Here is a 20,073-nt window from a genome sequence, read left to right as displayed (position 1 = left end):
ATATATATATATAAAATAATAATTGTAACAATATTTAACAATCTTACTGTTTTTACTGTATTTTTGATGACATAAATACAGCTTTGGTGAGTATAAGAGTCTTCTTTATAGGGCATAAGAAATACAGACCAGTAACTTTTTGAAATGGCAGTGCAAATACTGAATTAATTGTAAATAAATAAATATATTTTAAATATATAATATAATATAATATAATAGTTTAAAGCTATTTCTATCTGTTGTTCCAAATTAGAAAGATTTTTGTTAAAGCGGTGGAGAAAAAAGTTGTAATTGCAGAATAACAGAGACAGCTTATTACCCTGTAGTCATGGTAAACTATGCCTACACATATATATCAAAACTACTGCGGAAGTGTGTGAGAAGACTAAATGTGAATATATACGTATTTTGCAGTACTAAGATCCCTGCTGCTTTTCTTCTGGCCCTCTTCTAGTCAAATAATGTCCAAACTTTGGTAACCAGTAGGAACAGCGGATTCATTTCTTGCCATCTTACTCGTAGGGAGAATTTGGCTGTGGAATTTCAGCCAGTCATATGAATCTTCAGCACCGAGCGCTCATGGTGAAGCGAAGCATTCCTGCGTGCAAATGCGAGGAAAGGGAGGAACTGTCTTGCTTGTGCCAGAGATGTGACTGGACTGAGAAGTGCAATCTGTTGAAACAAACGCTTAAAGGAGGATAGATGTTTACTGAGCCGAGCTGGAGCGCTTGCCAGCTACTTTTCCATAGAGCGGGAACGTAATAGGCAAATGTCACATCCCATTGTTTGATCAGCTCCGCAATCAAAGCATGTCTGAGCAAGGGAATATCGTTGATCTTATTATCACATCCCAATTTTTGCAGTCCACATTATCATTGGAAAATGCAAAGAAAATACCTCAATTTTTATATAATGCACTCTAGAGACGTTTTCTTTCAAGATCGTGGTTGAAAAGAAGGTGCTTTGGGAAATATCTCATTAAAGAAAACCTTTTCCCTGTTTTTTCTTATTTAATAATGATATAATATTGCTTCTGAACAACCCAGCCATTTCTATTCCCCATGGACGCAGCTGTTTAATGGCAGACAAATTAAGATTTATGAACCAAGTCAAGCTGGATATTAATGTCTGCCATCACAAACAAAACAAAGACATCGATGGATAGATATGTAGAAAAAGAAAACCAGTAAGAAAAAAGAGTCGGCGTCAGCGAGAACACCTTCACATTTAGAAAGAAAAGAAAGTTTTTTTTTCTCATTCGACTCAAGCTTAGGCTTCTTATCATGGCTCACCCATTTCCCTGCAGTCTTTGGCCTAGCTCCAATTAAAGACCTCTCCGTTGAACTCTATGGACTGAATGCAAGGTTACCCTTCATGAGCTCAAGCATTGGTCATTTTCTCAGCTTTGGAAAATAATTACAGCTATGAAGGTGATAAATAGCAGTTGTGCTACCTTGTACCCTTGGATTTGAGTATCACATTTCCTAAAAGATGATTTACTTATAGTTGCTTTCATTTAAATAATCAGTTTGTGAGCAACAACACATGCCTGGTAAAAATAACAACACTGCTGTGGTGCCACTTCTGTCATTTCCAACTTCAGGCTTTGTTTATAGCCTAAGGACTTGAATGGCGCTGTCTGATTAATTAGCACAATTGTTTGCTTGAGAAAGCTGTTGTGATTGCTTTTTATTTTTCTTTGATTGTTGCTTGAATGCCAATCCTGCTGTTGTAACTTTCTCACAGACGGTCAGAAACAGGAAGTGAGGGTCGGTGGCGGTGCATCCAGAGAGTGCTTCTTCAGTCTTTCCCCCAACACCCAGTACAAGATCAGCGTCTACACTCTCTTACTGGACACAGAGGGTCCTGTTGTCACCACCATGGCGACAACCGGTAAATACACTCTGATAACTGTATATTTTACGGCATTATAAGACTATAAGACTATAGACTTCAATCAGGGTACACACCATAATTAATTGTGAATGAAGATGAGATTGTGAAGAACACAGTCTGTTCAGTTGGTTTTACTGTTGTCCATCCCTCATAACCTCGTTTTTAGTTGTGGTGGATTAAATATGGCATATGTCCTTAAAGGGGGCATAACACACACATTTTCACCCAGTCTCATGTTAATCTTGATTACCTATAGAGTAGTACTGCATCCTTCATATCTCCAAAAAGTCTTTAGTTTGATCATATTTATAAAAGAAAGATACAGCTTTTCGATTCTCTCCGAAAAAAGCCGAGCTCATGGAGGCGCGCCGTGGGCGGAGCTAAAGAGTGACGAGCACTTGGGCGCCGAATGCCAACAAAACAGACATTTGATGCCGTTTCACTTATCGTCTGCAGTTCTGAATCATGACCGGGATCTTTTATAGCTGGGACCGCTCCATCTTTCAGTATCAAACAATGTGCAATGAGAATCCAACTCTTTAACAGTGTAAACAACTCTGAATGCATGAAACAGCATTGTACCCCCCCTTTAATAAGATTTACTGGGGTGTTAAATTAGGTTAGATACTACACCTCCCTGGGGTCTTTTAGGCACCAATAAAACACCTGAAGGTGACTTAGTTTGTTTCCTTTGAGTGACAAAACAATCTTTGGATAGCAGATACGATTATTATTTTATTTGCCACCAGTGTATCTAGAATGTGTGGAAGCCCTTTGATGCAATGGAATAAAAAAAGTTAAGCTTTATATCACAGAATTCAAAGTATTTATTTTTTTTTCTCAAAACGGTTTCATGTCTCACGATTTTGAGTTTGCATCTTGCATCACATATCTAATTTTATTTCTGATAATTATGAGTTTACATCTTGCAGTTAAGATCTTTAAAATGCATAAACAGATGTTACAATCCAGCATTTACTTTTTTATGTTTTCTTTTTCTGTAGCAGAAATTGGCTTCCGTGAGACTGACTGAAGTTCATAAACAGCATTCATAAACAGAAAAATAAGATTTTAACAGCTGAAAATCTAATTGTCGTTTGCAACAAAAAACAAAGATGTCAATATGTGACCTCGTCAAATTTTATCAGCATTCTTTTATCATGATTCTCTACTGGGAAAAAAAAAAATCATAATGAATTATTTGGTCTTGTTTACCTAAACATCCAAAACATGAAAAATTTGCTATCCCCATTTACTAAGTCTTGTTTTAAGTGCTAATCTAATCGTAAATTTTAATTTGCCTAATTCTTTCAAAATGACTCTTATTTTACAGAATTTGGATAAGTATAAAATATTATATAAAACTAATATTTGTTATATATATATATATACAGTATGTGTGTGTGTGTGTGTGTGTGAATCTAATTTATTAAATATAAATATTACATATTATAATAAAAATATATAAACATGCTTACATTTTTATATTGTGAATTCAGGTTAATTGGGACATTTCTTCCCAGTCACCTAAATGGCATAAATTTTCCCAATTTACCTGAATTCACCCAATATATGCGTATACTATATCAAAGAATCCTGGAAAAAAAAATCATGGTGTATCATGGTTTAAGAAGCAGCTGTTTGCAACACTGATAATAACAGCAACTCAACATATTAGAATGATTTCTGAAGGATCATGTGACACTGAAGACTGGAGTCAGTAATGACCGTCACAAGAATAAATTATATTTTAGAATATATTAAAATAAAAGTCATTTTAAATTGTAATAACATTTTAAAATATTTATTTTCTTTTTAATTTTAACTTTTTTGCAGTTTATGGGGATTATACACTGTAAAAGTTTCAGTGTATATAACTCACATGTTAGCGTGTCAATTAGGCAGTAGTAACTCTTCAATGATACAGGTCATTTCCAGACAATATCTTCCCTTGATACACTCAATCATTGCCTGAGAAACAGATTGAACCACCATCAGTAGAGCAGTGTGTCCTTTTTCTTTTACAATTGGGTTTCCGTTGAGATCCCAAATCTGATTGTGTGTGTAATAAAGTGAAGACAGCCAGGCCCTGCTCTGGTTTATGTATTGTTTTGTTGTTTCTGCAGCTCCAGCACCCACCCAGCTACCGACCGCACCACCCACCACCATCCCTCCTCCCACCGTCCCCCCAGCCAAAGAAGGTAGGACACCAGTGTGGGAAAAACTGGCCTGTCTGCCATTGTTTTTCCCTGTTTGTTGGCCATGTCCCTATGTGTTGTGTGACCTTTCTCTAACGCACATCTCTGCTGACAGCTAACCTTTTCTTATTCTTGGAGCCACTCCACACTCAATAAATATGTCTGAGTCTCCCCAACACATCTGATAAAAGCACACAGAACTTATTTAACCTCCTTATATAGATCTTTTTTAGATCCCTCATTTCAAACTTTATAGTGAACATATTGGTTTCATTATCTGGCCAAAAGCTTATGGTGTTTAATGCATCATAAAGTCACACCTGAATAATTTCTTGCCCTGAAACTAAATGCTTCTTTAGATTTATTTGTTAGTTTTATATGGCTTTATCTCTGGGGTTTGGGTAGTCACCTAAATGCGTTGCCCTGCATGTCACACATTACTCTTATTAAGGACAGGTCACATGGTAAAAAGTGAAACATTTGCTACCTTAAAAGTTTAATTTAGTCCATGTGTTTAGTTCTTGGATGAAAGTGTGATATGCCTCACAAACTTGCTGATTTAATAGGTAATATGTCAGCGTAAGAAAAAAAAGGTAATCAATACCAGTGAGTCTAATGAGTCTGTTTACGTAAAAAATTCAGTCAGATTTGATCACTGATTCATTCAATGTTAAAAGCAAAGCTGAATTTTCAGCAGCCATTTTGGAAACCGTGATACATTTTTGATCCTTTGAGTAATAGAAAATTTTCATTCATTTTAAATATTTGAAATCTTTTGTAACATTGAAAATGTCACTTTTGATCAATTTAATGCACCCTGCTGAAAAAAACAATGATTTTGTCTCTAAAATAATAGTAGTTGACATTCTATGGCTATTAGGGAGCATTATTTATTTATTTATTATGAATTAATAAACCAGTTTGTTACAATTCACAGAGTTGTTCATGACCGAAACAATCCATTTATCTCCTTGTTCTGAATGAGATTGACAAACTGAACAAGATGTCCCAATTTGTACACTTATGAGACTTTCCAGTTCATTCAAGTTGTTTACGAGCACAATGCTTGATTCTTTTAGTTTATTCGCAAACAATGTGTCTCATTCAGTGCCATTCTTGTTCAGACTCAAAACAGTGACTCATCCAACCAATGAAATGCTCCAAACACTTAACAGTACAGACTTTTGAGGTTATGCCTTTATTTTAAGGCATACAATGTTACAGTGCAATTACACAAAGAAGTACTGGTAATACTAATTAACTACATGTCCTATGTACTTACTATAGGGTTAAGTTTACAGTCTGATTAGGGTTTGTTGCTTAACTATGCATACTTTGTAGTTATTTATGTAGTAAGTATGTGGCATTTAGCACTTATTTATATAGCCTAATTTATTAAGATTGATTCAGTCACAAAATAATTTTGACTTGAATAAAACCAGTTAGATGTTAGTACATAAAGCACATTTTCAGGTAACTGACAGTGTATGTGTTTAGCCCTAAATCCTGCAAAGCACCAGTCTGGCAGAGTATAGCAGAGGTATCTGGGAATTAATTAAGCCTCCTTGTTTTATCCAGCTAGCTGTGATGGAGATCCTGTCAGTGAGAAAGGAAGCGTTTGGAATCATTTGACATCTGTTGTACTGCAGCGCTTACACAGTAATGAGAATTTCTTATTTTAGCTAGTGATTTTTCACCTGCTTCCTCTCTCTCTCTCTCTTGCTCTGTCTTCGAACTTCCTTTCTCAGTTTGCAAAGCAGCCAAGGCAGACCTTGCCTTCCTTGTAGATGGCTCCTGGAGTATCGGAGATGACAACTTTCAGAAGATTATCCGTTTCCTGTACAGCACAAATGGTGCACTTGATGTGATTGGCCCCGAGGGAACACAGGTATGCTGCACGTGAAATATTTGTCAAATTCAGTCTGCTTCATATTGTTTTTATTTGTTTACATTGTATAACTTTTCTGACATTTTTCTGAAAAAAAACAGACTATCATGCTGAGCTAAAAGCAAAATTGTAAGTGTGTCATTTTGTCAACACAGAGCAAACTGACTGTTTTTTGAGGGCACAAGTACTTATTACAGGAAATTATATACTTAAAGGGGTCATATGGTGTTTGCTAAAAAGAACATTATTTTGTGTATTTGGTGTAATGAAATGTGTTTATGCGGTTTAAGGTTCAAAAAACACATTGATCAGCTCTAGGCATGACGAAGCGGATATCGTCCTCTTTTGGAAGCCCAAACAGATGTTGCTTTCACAACGAAACACACAGCGTCTCCACAACATGGAGGCGGCGGCAACAACAATACTACAGCGAGAATAAAAGTTACGCCTTCTTTCTTTGCGTGAACATTTGGGCGGCGTTATGCAAATCTTCCCACATTGTGACGTAGACGTGGGGGCGTGTTAGAACGAGCCGTTTTAGGTAGGCGTGGCTGACTCTTAACTTTTATAAAGAATATCTCTTTTGATTTGAGACTTTAGTCTTTGCAACTTTACAGATCTTCTTTATGCACCAAGAGCTTGTAACACTCCAAAGAGAAAGGACAAATTGAAATCGCATCATATGACCCCTTTTATGTTTAAGAATTTACTTAAAATTATAGTTTACCCCAAAATGAAAATTTGCTGACAATTTACTTACCCTCAGGCCATCCAAAATGTAAAAGAGTTTCTTTCTTCATCGGAAATCAACAGATTTAAGTATTAAGTAGCCCAACTGATACACTGACATTGATAAAAATAAGATACGTTTCTTGAGCACCAAATTAGCATATTAGAATGCATTTTGAAGGATCATGTGACACTGAAGACTGGAGTAATGATGCTGGAAATTCAGCTTTGACATCGCAGGAATGACATTTTAAAATATATTAAATAGAGAATTTATGTTATAATATAATACAATATAAATATATAATATAAATATAATGATTTAAACAGTATTAAAGTATGTTAAAAATATAGTATACCTCTATAAATGTACAGAAATGACATTTAAAGTCAATTCTAGGGGGAAATACTTTCTGACATTGATGTACTGTTACTTTTAAACGTGATAAATGGCTAATAACTTACTTTCTACGACTGACAGGTGGCCATTGTTCAGTTCAGTGATGACGCCAGAACAGAGTTCAAGCTCAGCTCCTACGCATATTAGAATGCATTTTGAAGGATCATGTGACACTGAAGACTGGAGTAATGATGCTGGAAATTCAGCTTTGACATCGCAGGAATGACATTTTAAAATATATTAAATAGAGAATTTATGTTATAATATAATACAATATAAATATATAATATAAATATAATGATTTAAACAGTATTAAAGTATGTTAAAAATATAGTATACCTCTATAAATGTACAGAAATGACATTTAAAGTCAATTCTAGGGGGAAATACTTTCTGACATTGATGTACTGTTACTTTTAAACGTGATAAATGGCTAATAACTTACTTTCTACGACTGACAGGTGGCCATTGTTCAGTTCAGTGATGACGCCAGGACTGAGTTCAAGCTCAGCTCCTACAGCGATAAGGAGGCTCTGCTGGACGCCGTGCAGCGCATCACCTACAAGGGAGGAAACACCAAGACAGGCATGTATCTCAATCCTCAGACTGAATTAAACGCCACTGACAGCTGCTCTTGTGATGGACAAACTGAGTTTAATCACAATCTTCTCAAAGATCTCTGTGCACACAAACATTATACTATTTATCTATCTATCTATCTATCTATCTATCTATCTATCTATATTTATCTATCTATCTATCTATCTATCTATCTATCTATCTATCTATCTGTCTGTCTGTCTGTCTGTCTGTCTGTCTGTCTGTCTGTCTGTCTGTCTGTCTGTCTGTCTGTCTGTCTGTCTGTCTGTCTGTCTGTCTAACTATCTATCTATCTGTCTGTCTGTCTGTCTGTCTGTCTGTCTATCTGTCTGTTCATCTTCTGATTCTATTATACTCATTCTGCCGTTCATTATCATTCGCTCATTCTATCATTTATATTATTATTCGCTCATTCTATTGGTCATTCTGTCACTCATTCTATCTTTGGCTCATTCTGTCATTCAATCTACTGTTTGCTGTTTTCTATCATTTTATCCATCCATCCATCCATCCATCCATCCATCCATCTAGCTCTCATTTGCTCACTCTCTTGTTTGTTTTATACTAGTCTCATCTGGCCTGCATTGCATTACAATCTTTAATCTTGTCAATATTTAAAACTCCTTCAAACTTTCTGGCCAAACTTTCTCAAGCCAACATCAAAGTTTGTCTTGACCATTTTATAATTTACTGCAGTTCAAGTTATATTCTCCAAAAACAAGTTTTAATATTAAGTTTCCTTATCAAATTAATGTATCTTATTTTAAGTATGTTTAGATATTTTTACTGGAAAACCGGACATAAACACTAATAAACAATTGTTGGTGTTTTTTTGTCTGAAGGTAAATTGACCTTTAAACAGTCAAAGCCAAGGAGACAAATATTAAAGTTCTTCTCTAATAGCCGTAATGGTTTTCCTGGTGAACAGCAAGCTAGTCCACAAGATAGATCTGGACCACATTATATCTAGACCACATTACATAAACCAAGTTCTGCTGTACCATTTTGGAAATTCATGCTGGTCTTGTAATGGGTGACCAGATTTATTCATAATACTTTTGATAGAAATTCTTTAAGAAAACCTAGACCAAGAACTTTATAGTACGAGTTTGAAAAGCGGCACAGCTCCATCTCAGTGAGCAGCAGAGCAGCATGGTGTGTCCCTGCGCTTGTGTTCATGCTGTCTTGCTGTGAGTCTTTGTTCTAAAATGAAACACCTTTCATTCCACACAGCGTAGGAACGGCAGCCCCCACCCTGCTGTGTCCTCACACACAAAAACGTCCCCATATAAGGTATATTCTCCATGGCAATGAGTCCCCCGTCAGGGGGTGGGCGGCCGTTGCTGTGCCTCATTGGTGAGAGCAGATACATGTCTGTGGACATGTGTGATCCAGGCATTATGAGCCCGGTGCATTTATCCATCCCGGCTTTACCGGGCTGCTCATTTGAAACATGAGCATGACTTATTTTCTGAGGGTATTAGGGCTAATCCCTTGCCTGCATTTTCATACATTCATATGCAGAGGATGAGGTGAGGATCAAAGTGATTGGCCTCATTCAATGTGTTTAAACTCAGAAAAAAGAGAAGTAATTTCTGAGTATTAAGACGGTCTGTATGTTTCTCTGAAATTACTTTGGAAAATATTTAAATGGGATGATGTTGTTCTGATGTTCAAAGTTTTCAGATTTTTTTTTTTTTCAGTTTTACCTGATGGTATAGTACATTTTTGTGGCCTATGGCATGACACTAACCCACATATTTTCTCATTAGTATATTAAAGGAATAATTAATAATGAACATTTTGTAATTATTTACTCTCATGTGATTCCAAACTCATATGTGTATCTGTGGAACACAAAATTACATTTTTGAATTATCTTTTTACATTTGTTTTTATATGTTAATGTTATTTATTAAAAGTAATATAATATTATAATTGTTTATACTTATTTATTTAAATATTAATTATCTTTGTATCTAAGAGCTATAAGAGCTATATATGAACAATATCACACGAGTAGCAGTGCAATATGGCTGTATATCAGCACGGCTGTGATTCGCTGATATATCACACAGCTACGAGTGTGATATTGCGTTTATACAACAGTTTGATGGAATGAGTGTGTAAATACATAAGAGAAACCATGGAGCGTCTTTAAAATCCCTCTTTTGTGCAAAACTACTTTCATCCACCACGGATTCAAATCTCAGTTTGACAGTTTAACAGCTAAGCCCAAATCTCTGTTACTAATTCGAAAACGTCACTTCAGAACTAGTAATGAAGGAAAGTTAAGTTGCTTCATTAAATACTTCTTTTATTACTGTATTAACAGCTCACTGTATTATGTAGAGTATAATGAGAGGGAGATGGACTGAGCGAGTGTGATTACCTGCATCTGATACAGCATTCATGCTTCAGCTCAATCTCATATTCACAATAAAACATTAGTTTCAATATCCGCTGAGGAAAGCGATATCTTTGTCATACTCTCTCATAAACTATCTGTTTAGGGTGATTTCCGATGACAGTGTTGCTCAGTGCATTTGTTTGCTGTCTTACAAGGCCTTGTTGAAAGTAAAAATAACTTCCTTGTTTACAACCCTGTTTCAGTGTCGTTCAATATAAAAGTCTTTACAACTGACTCACAGTCGCCATCTAATGGCGGAATAATGTAACTAAAATCATCGTCACGAACACACACGGTTTCTCAATACTAAATGCTGTTAAATACTACTAGTATTATTTATATAAAATATTATTTATTGAATAATAATATTTAATAACAACAGCCATCATAAAAGTTGCTAAGCAATTCAGTCAAAAGTACAAAGGCAGCGCTCTGATATCCATCATTAGAGTTATATAAAATAGTAAATAGTCTAAAACTTTAGACTTTGCTCTCAGCCAAATCTATTTGCTCTGGAACAAATAATATATAAGTCTATTACTATAGAGACATCAGAGCCAGTGGCAAATTCAGGAAGATCTGGCCGAAGTGAGGCTGCTCTCGGCAGGTTTATGAGCACTGAATGGCTGCTGACGCCCTGGAGCTCACATATCCGAAAACGCAGAAGCTAATTTTCAAATATACGTTATCTTTACAGGGTTCTAGACTGCGACAATTTTTTGAGAATGTGCGAGTTAAAATTTGACGTGGTCGCATTTGTGCGAGTGCATGGTCTGCGCTGCTCCAAAGCGTCTGCTACATACAGCGTGCATTGCAGAGCCGTGGCACATTGTAGCAGGAGTCAGAATTCACTGATCACGTGAAGAGAGGCGCTTTCAGCTTGAGTGCTTCAGGCATAGACCCTGGTTTAAACTCACCACGTCAGCACGAGCGCGAAGGTATGCGCTGTAAAAACGCGGCGAATACTGAGGAAATGATGGGAGACGGAGGATTTGGTTTTCAAGTTCAAGTAAAGTCAAACACTGCTTCTTAAACCAGAGGTATTCCTCAGTGTTTGCTAAACATTCTGTAATTTATTAGTCATTATATAATACAGCATGTGGTGTATGCCATGCCTCATCTGACTAGTTTTTGTTAATAAACGTTATGTAAGCTAGTTTGTCATTGTAGCCTACTGTTTTATTGTTGTTGTGCTTTTTAATTAAGAATAACAATGAATCCATCTTTTGTATTAGTCTTAAAAAGTGAAATATGTATAGATGTACAGCATGTAAGAGTGAGAATTCACTGATCACGTGAAGAGAGGCGCTTTCAGCTTGAGTGCTTCAGGCATAGACCCTGGTTTAAACTCACCACGTCAGCACGAGCGCGAAGGTATGCGCTGTAAAAACGCGGCGAATACTGAGGAAATGATGGGAGACGGAGGATTTGGTTTTCAAGTTCAAGTAAAGTCAAAGACTGCTTCTTAAACCAGAGGTGGTGAACATGTTGGTATTCTTGTGGAAAAAAACATGCAAGTCCTGTCACCGACAGCCAGTTTAGTTTTACTTTTCTTTTTGTTTTCATTTTGAAAAGCTTGTTATCTTTGCTGATTACCTCACGTTATGCTATGGAGTCTTTCTTTAATTTTAAATTTTAATTTTTCTGTTCACAAAATTCAAATCACAAATAATAATGTTGAAAAAGAACGGGTTGAATGTTGAACACTTGGGTTGCCATACACTATGATAAAAGTTCATCAGCATGCATTGATTAAAAGGTGAAATGGTTGGAGTTCTGTTATCACTAGATTATCACACTGCTGGAGAAGGCTGTCAGACAATCATATTCGAGAACCAGAAAGAACTGTTGTATCTATATCTGTATCTCTCTGTCTGTCTATACACACCACACACACACACACACACACACACACACAGCATTTATTAATTTATGTCAAATTTTATACATTTTTGTTCCTCAGAAGAAAGAAAGTCATATGTGTTTATAACAACATGAGTGAGTGTGAGGGTTCTAGTTGATTTGTACTCGCTAGTCTCCTCTCAAACAAGTCGGTTCAGAATGAAAAGTATTAGCCGAAGCAAACAAACACAAATGAACAGTCAATGCACGCTTTGACTGATGCTGCAGTCAAGATGTCTTGTTCATCTGTCAGTCAAACAGCAGTGCTTTTGCCCCCGTCAACTCGAGGCCACAGTTAGCCACAACTCCAATCTGCAGTCGAAATTCTTTTGTTCTCACCTGTTATTTTAAAACAAAATAACTCCCACTTCACACGGTGCTGCCGTCTGCTTCCTTAGTCTGTCATTTGTCTCCTGACAGGAGCTGAAGAAAAGCCAGACAGAAAAACAGGCAGCTTCAGAAGTCAGTCAGGCATAGCCAGAAGGTCCCCTTGTTCAGTTCGGTGCAATGTATCGCCAAAGTGCAGCATCTCAGACGCCTGTCCATATTTTATTCAGAGTGCAGCTTTTGTGAGGGGATTGTGTCTAATACTCGCTGATCCAGGGGAACCTGAGACGTTTCTGAGAGATTAGAGATGCAAATTAGAAATGAGCAGCCCGGCTGATGTCTTGCAGCCGCAGTGCCAAGTTGGTGATAATGGTAAAATATTGAAATGGGGGCAGTGCAGCTTGTTAGATCCCATAGATCAGGTTGGCTGGGACTCGTCACGGAAAAAGTGCTTTGAAAATTCATTTCATCAGTGGTCTGACTTTGTTTTGCTCTGTGCTAAATACTTGGCACTTTGTGAGCTTAAAAATAGTAGGTGAGACCAGCTCACACAATTTTCGTAAACCAACTAGGTGTAAATGAAAGTGTAAGTGCTTTTGTAAAGCGTACACAAAATAAAATAAATTTGTTAATTAATGACAAAAGTTGTTCAACTGTTCCAACAAACTCCTAAATGGAAAATCATAATCATAATAATAATAATAATAATAATAATAATATTTAAAATGTTTTTAAATTTGTATATAGAAAAACTGTATTTAGATATATAAATGTATTAAAAAGTATATAATATATAATTAATAAAAATTATACATTATTTACTTAGCAAAAAATGTATCATAAAATATAATTTATTTATAATTTTACATATATTATTCATAATTATGATGATTATTATTACCTTTTTTAAATAATTGTTTATATAACAGGTTTACGCCTTTTTAATTAATTAAATAACGACTAGGGAAACGTTCCCGCTCACACTCTTTTCATAAATTTTGTTTGTCAGGTTGTATAGGTTGTATAATTTATTGCAGGCTCCAAAATGTATTTAACTATTTAAATATTTGTTTTGATACAGAAAAAAAGTGATAATAATTGAAGGAAAAAATTGAAGGAAAAGTTACTTTCAAATCAGCATATTAAATCTGTGTGGCTCAAAAGGGCAAACATTCAGATGTTATTTCTCCTAATACAAATCTTTACCAGAAATTTACTCTTTGTCTACCAATTCTAGCCAACCAACACATTTCCCCTAATCATAAGCAAACACTTTACTGAGAAGACGTACCACAAAGCCAAACTAACTGTCGGATAACTTTAACAACCTCATAGTGTCCTGGCAGAATCATACGAACAGTCATGGCATTTTCTGTTTTGCTTAATTTTTTTTTAGACTGTAAAAACACAATGAATCAGAAACCACTCGTCATAGCAGCTTCATTTTCACACCATTTCCAGGAAATCGTTTATGAATTCACACCTTTCAGTAATTATTTATTGTCAAAGGTTTTGTTCTTTCACCTCACTGATCGTCATTCCAGCTCTCCACAGGTACTGGCATAATGTTTCAACAAAATATATCTCTCTGGCAAATGCAAATCACTCTGTCAGGATGCAAGTTCCTGTAAAATCCATCACTTTTTGGCATCCCAGAGTCCGTGAAGCGGTGTAAATCCTGTTCCTGGCATGAGACAGTAACATCTATGTTTATGACTCTTGATTCAGGTCGAGCCATTAAACATGTGAAGGAGGCCATCTTTGCTGAGGACGCGAGCGTAAGGAGGGGCATTCCTAAAGTGCTGGTGGTGCTCACGGATGGGCGATCTCAAGATGATGTCAACAAGATCTCTAAGGAGATGCAGATGGAGGGTGAGCGATTTCATTTTCACATTGTATGAATCTAAAAATGAGCATAATAAACAGCAGCTGTAGAAAAACACTGAGTGTCTAGTGGTTTGGTTGTTAAAAATAGAACTTTAAATGCTGTAATAAAAGTAATGCTTTCTTGTTTCACCGTAGGCTACATTATCTTTGCCATTGGCTTCGCTGATGCTGACTACGGGGAGCTGGTGAACATTGCCAGCAAACCAAGCGAGAGACATGTGTTCTTTGTGGACGATCTGGATGCCTTCAAGAAAATTGAAGAACAGCTCATAACTTTTGTTTGTGAGGCTGCGACTGCCAGTACGTCCCTTTGAGAATCCACAGAAACTTCCTCTTGCAGTTTGCTGTGACATGTGGTAGAGAACTTGCTAGCTTTAATATGCTTAGACATGCTACACAATAAGAATATTAAGGACGCCAATTGTCATTGAATTTTTTATTAAGTGACATTCTTGTGCTAGAAGATATAGTCCCTGATTTAACAGAACAGTGTCTGTATTTGAGAATAGCTAGGATGACATATTGACCAATCAGAAACCAGAACCAGAACTGTCTTGTACAAGTAATGTTATACTTTCAAGACATTTTATTGTGTTTGAAACACTCATTTCCAATAATCATGTTTACTATCGACATATACTAATGATGACAAGTCAAGTCAGTTTTAGACCAATCAAATTATAAACTGTTGAATCAAAGTATTTGTGGCTTGTTGCTGGCCAGACTACATTAAATCAATGCATTCAATTGTCCCAGTTTTGAGAGCAGCACCCACATCTCAAAATCCACGGTCAATACATAGAACCAAGTTCAAGCGCATTTTTTTCTTTGTCGATAATGTTACACTTGAATGTATGTCACAGTATGGAAGAAAAGATCTGTCGCTACTTACATTTGATTGCAACTTTAAGATTAATTATACTGTAAAAAAAAATCTGAAGTTGATGGAACAAATGGGTTTTAAAATGATGAAATAAGGTTGCTATCTCAGTATGTTAGTATGTCACAATGCTGTGTATAACATAAATTATTCAATTACTACACAAACCTCTGGAATACTCTGATTGGTCAAACGTATTTTTTAAATAATGCCCACTAAACAGTACGATTGACCAGTGTCCTTGGCATGTTTGCTAGTCAACATTTGAAGATAGGTAAGCAACGACTTGCGATATGATGAATAAAGTTTGAAGACTTTTTAGATGGCAGGGTAATTACTTTTGGATTACTTTAAGTTCTTTGCTCTTTTGTTCTCTTAAGTCATCCCTTGTGAGTTTACGTCAAGTCTAAAATAAAAGTTTGAAGTTTGAAAATGGTCTCGGAACAGAAAAAAATATTTGAATGCATCATTATGTAACCTATAATTTCCAAAAATCACTTTGTTCTTGGGGAATTGATAGGTTTTACACTCTGTTCTATTTTCTTTTACAGCTTGCCCCTCGATGTTAATGAGCGGGAACACTTTAGCAGGTAAGACAACAATAAATGCTCCTGGTTCACACTAACCTCTCCATCACTGTGCTGGGTAGGAGGATAGGATCTAAGGCTTTATTTTAAGAATTAGATCTATTCATCCACTGTCAGTATTTAACAACCCCTTTACTTAATTAGGAGCAGTGGGTCATGTTATTCACACCATAATCTAGATCTGGAAGAAAGAAAAAAACACACTTAATTTTCCTTTTCACATGGCCTGTCTTTCACTAGATGGACAAACATACTGTTGCTTGAGCCATTGTTGCTGTTTCAATCAAGTTTTTGCCATAGCTACTGTTTACAATTTTTGGGGAAATTATAAGCTTTTTTTTTAATGATAAATATTTATTACATTTTTTATTTTGTATGATATAATAATATATTCATATGTAATATATTTGTAATATTTATAATCTAATGTATAATATAGAAATCTGCCATAGGAAAGTCTTTTAACATTATTAAGACATCGAAATGCAGGCCACTGAATGAATCACTCTTTCTCATTTCAATTTTTTATTTATTTATTAATTTCCTAAAATTTGATGTACATACACTACACACTAAAAGTTTGAGGTCAGTAAGATTTTTATTTATCTTTTATTATTATTATCATTAAGATTTTTATTTATTTTAAAAATTATATTTATTTATTTTATTCAGTAAGGATGAATGAAATTGTCCAAAAGTGACAAGAACATAGTTTTTTTTTTTATATTGTTAAAATATTTTTTTCTATTTCTATTAACCAAAGAATCCTCAGAAAATATTTCATGGTGTGCACAAAAATATTTAGCTGCTGTTTTCCAGCTATTTTAACTTTTGATAATAATGTTTCTTCAGCATATTAGATGTTTCATCAGCATATTAGAATGATTTCCGGAGGATCATGTGACACTGCTGAAATTTCAGCTTTGCCATTACAGGAATAAATTATGTTTTAAAACATATCAAAATAGAAAACAATTTCAATAATATTTTACAATATTACTGTTGTTTTTACACTGTATTTTTGATCAAACAAATGCAGCCTTGGTGAGCATAACAGACTTTTTTCAAAAACACTTTAGTATAGGGACCAGTTCTTACTATTATCTTCAGTAGTTGCTTATTAGCATGCCTATTATTAACATATAGGCTGTTTATTAGTACTTATAAAGTGCAAGCATAAAGTTCTGCAAGACCACATTCTACATCCCTAATACAGTACCTAAACTTAACAACTACCTTACTAATTATTAATGAGCAGCAAACTAGGAGTTTATTGAGGCAAAGTCGTAGTGAATGATTTGTTAATTGCGAGAACTGGACATTAAAATAAAGTCTGATAAAAAAAATCGTACCGACCTCAAAACGTTAACCGGTACTGTTTCGTTAGAATAGCATACTTCACATTTATCCGTTGTCCTTTGCAGGCTTCCGTATGATGGAGATGTTTGGTTTGGTGGAGAAGCACTACAGCAGCGTGCAAGGTGTCTCACTGGAGCCTGGGACTTTCAACAGCTACCCCTGCTATCGGTTGCACAAGGACGCCCTCGTCTCTCAGCCTACCAGGTGTGTGTGTGTGTGTGTGTGTGTGTGTGTGAACTGTGTTTCTGTATGTATGAAAGCGTACAAGCATGCTCAACTGAAACTCTCTGAAATTAGAAAAATCTGTGTTAGCTGTAATATGTCACCTGTCAAATCAAAACCATAATACAGATCAAGTTAATGGAATCTAAATGAAGTGGTTTTAGTGAGCAGGAACCGATTAGCCCCACACTCAAATGCAAAATAAAGAGCGATCGGCCTTCTGTGCCTGATCCCAGAGCACTGACCTTCCTCCTCCTGTCTTGCATGTGATTATATTTAGATTAGGCTTCACTTTCCTGCGCTCAGGGGGAATGTTGTTATTACAGTGGAGGGTTTCAGCGCGAGGGTCTCCTCTCCTGTAAATCTCGCAAACCGCAGCCTCGCTTTAACTCGCACTCAGGCAGCTGGGAATTACTACAACACTGTTATTATGATAATCTCATCTGTGATTATGAGAAAGGCCAAAGACTCACAAGGTAATGGCAGTGCTCTGGATACAGTTCACATTTGTTCTTCAGAGGAGAGTGCTCGTGTAGTAGAAGATCTGTTTTACTGGTTGTGCAGTTTCTTTTTGCAGTATTCAACCATTGAATGTAATATTGATCAGTGTTTATTTTAGTTATTTGTTTTGTTTTGTTTTGTTTTATTACATTTTAGTGCCATTGTTGTGTTATATTTCACACTGATTTGTCTGATTCATTTGTCCGATGTGGGTTGCATTGGAATGGCTCAAGGGAGATAAGAAATATCAATATATTTTACATGTTTTTTGCTCGTGTTGTGAAGTTATAAGAGTGGTGTATCTGTATTTTTATTTTCTTAACTCTCTATAAATTAAATAAATAAATAAACTAAAAAACGACTGTCACAATATGAATGTCAAGACTTTCAAAAAACAAGTCATCAACAAGTTCTCAAATAGTCTGATGCCTCACAAATTTAGATCTAAAAATTGTTAACAATTTTTTTGTACCAAAACTATTCACATAAGTCTGATGCCAAATTTGAATTAATCAAATAAACTAAATGTGGAACAATTGTTCAGTACAGACCCTATACATGACATGCAGAAACAAATAGTCTTATTCATTTGTTGCCACATTTGATTATTTAGTTCTGTTTTAGGTAAATTGTGGCCACGTTGTACTAATTCGTTCTGTGATTGAAGTAATTAGTACAATGATGCTAAACACTATTTATCTAAAATGAGGAAACAGAGTCTTAATTTGTGGCCATAATATCTTCCTCTTCCATGTTAACCTCTTTCCTTCCACATATCATGTGTGGGGCTATTCAAAACCTCAAAAAAAAAACTTTAAAAAGTGACCGATCATTTCAGTTAATTATTTCAAACTTGATGTGAAGGAGTTTGCATATGTATGATTTATGTTGACAGGTATCTACATCCTGAAGGCCTTCCCTCTGACTACACTATATCTATGCTGTTCCGCATACTGCCTGAAACTCCTCAGGAACCTTTTGCATTGTGGGAAATCCTTGACAAAAACAATGAGCCACTTGTGGGCATTATCCTGGATAGTGAGTATTAATGTTTTTGATTTGCTTTATGTCCCTATGCAGGCCTAACATAAAATCTTTCATTCATTCATTTTCATTCATCTTAATAAAAAAACAAATAAAACAAAAATAATGGTTTAATAATGAATTAAATTATTTAAAAATGTTCTACAATAACATATAATTTTCCTTTTGATCAATTATATGTTCATCAAACAGTGGTTCTCAACTGGTGGGTTGTAACCCAAAAATGGGATGCAAACAGAAACACTGCTAACTAACCATATAATCATGAAAAGTTAAACTAGCAAAAAACATGGGATGATCTGCTTTTATAAGGTTGCAGAAAACACATTGCATTTTATTTGTTGTAGGTGTCAAAAGCTGTGTGTCTAATAAACTATGTGGTTCCTTGGCAAAAAAATGATGCAGATACCAGTGTATTCTTAAACCATGTACGAAATTACACAAGGTAAAAGAAAATGCAACCAAGACTGCATTCACGTATGTAAACATGGAATAAACATGATTTGTGTTGACCAAAATGCATTTTCATACATGTAAAATCTTAGTCCAGTCGAGAACCACTGACTTAAAAGATCTAAAACCCTTGTGTCTAATTTTTTTTTGTCTCTCTTCAGACGGAGGGAAAACATTAACCTTTTTCAATTATGACTACAAGGGAGAATTTCAAACAGTGACTTTCGAAGGAAGTGAAATTAAGAAGATTTTCTATGGCAGTTTCCATAAGGTCAGTCTTTCTTCCATTTATGATCCAGCTATGACTATGATTACAGAAACTATACAGTAATTTGTGTTTCAGTCTCATGGTTGAGGTTTTCTCTTTCTTGTCAGGAAAGTCATGATTTAAGCTGGACTTTGGAAACGCTTGAATTGTAGTAACCAAAGTTTATGTTAATTCATACTATGACCATTCATGCACCAAATGACCAAATACAGCTGAATACACTCATTTTCCTTTATAAAGTTACCTCATTTTCTTTATAGTTTTGCCTTGACTGTCAGAACCGAATATCGCTGATGTTTTTAGTATATTTAGTATGTTTTGCCTCATTCTCACCTGATTATGTACGAGTTTGGACACAAGAGAATTTTATGTCACATGAAATGGAAGTTTTTCCAATTTACAGTAGATTCATAATGTTTAAACAGCTATTTGGTTAGTTACTGTAATAAATATATAGTTCAGTCATGAAACTCTAGATGGCGCAGGCTGATCGGTCTAACTCAATCTGACCTAATGACATCA

At 35.4% G+C, this 20,073-nt stretch overlaps 1 protein-coding gene across 1 annotated transcript in view; it reads left to right on the top strand.

Annotated features, from left to right (window-relative positions):
* The window catches only part of LOC107685600 (collagen alpha-1(XIV) chain-like), a 131,833-nt gene that overhangs the window by 74,956 nt on the left and 36,804 nt on the right, over positions 1–20,073 (top strand). The window contains exons 23-32 of the mRNA XM_016482245.1: positions 1,747–1,893; positions 4,023–4,097; positions 5,843–5,982; positions 7,573–7,696; positions 14,079–14,222; positions 14,373–14,537; positions 15,669–15,707; positions 17,129–17,267; positions 18,682–18,824; positions 19,445–19,554. Of these exons, the coding sequence (XP_016337731.1) occupies positions 1,747–1,893; positions 4,023–4,097; positions 5,843–5,982; positions 7,573–7,696; positions 14,079–14,222; positions 14,373–14,537; positions 15,669–15,707; positions 17,129–17,267; positions 18,682–18,824; positions 19,445–19,554 (1,226 nt within the window). The remainder of the gene's footprint in view (positions 1–1,746; positions 1,894–4,022; positions 4,098–5,842; positions 5,983–7,572; positions 7,697–14,078; positions 14,223–14,372; positions 14,538–15,668; positions 15,708–17,128; positions 17,268–18,681; positions 18,825–19,444; positions 19,555–20,073) is intronic.

The sequence above is a fragment of the Sinocyclocheilus anshuiensis genome, unplaced genomic scaffold (genome assembly GCF_001515605.1).
Source record: "Sinocyclocheilus anshuiensis isolate Anshui unplaced genomic scaffold, SAMN03320099.WGS_v1.1 scaffold185, whole genome shotgun sequence".
Taxonomy (NCBI): domain Eukaryota; kingdom Metazoa; phylum Chordata; class Actinopteri; order Cypriniformes; family Cyprinidae; genus Sinocyclocheilus; species Sinocyclocheilus anshuiensis.
The sequence above is the reverse complement of the archived record's forward strand: the minus strand, read 5'-3'. Positions and strand labels throughout refer to the sequence as shown.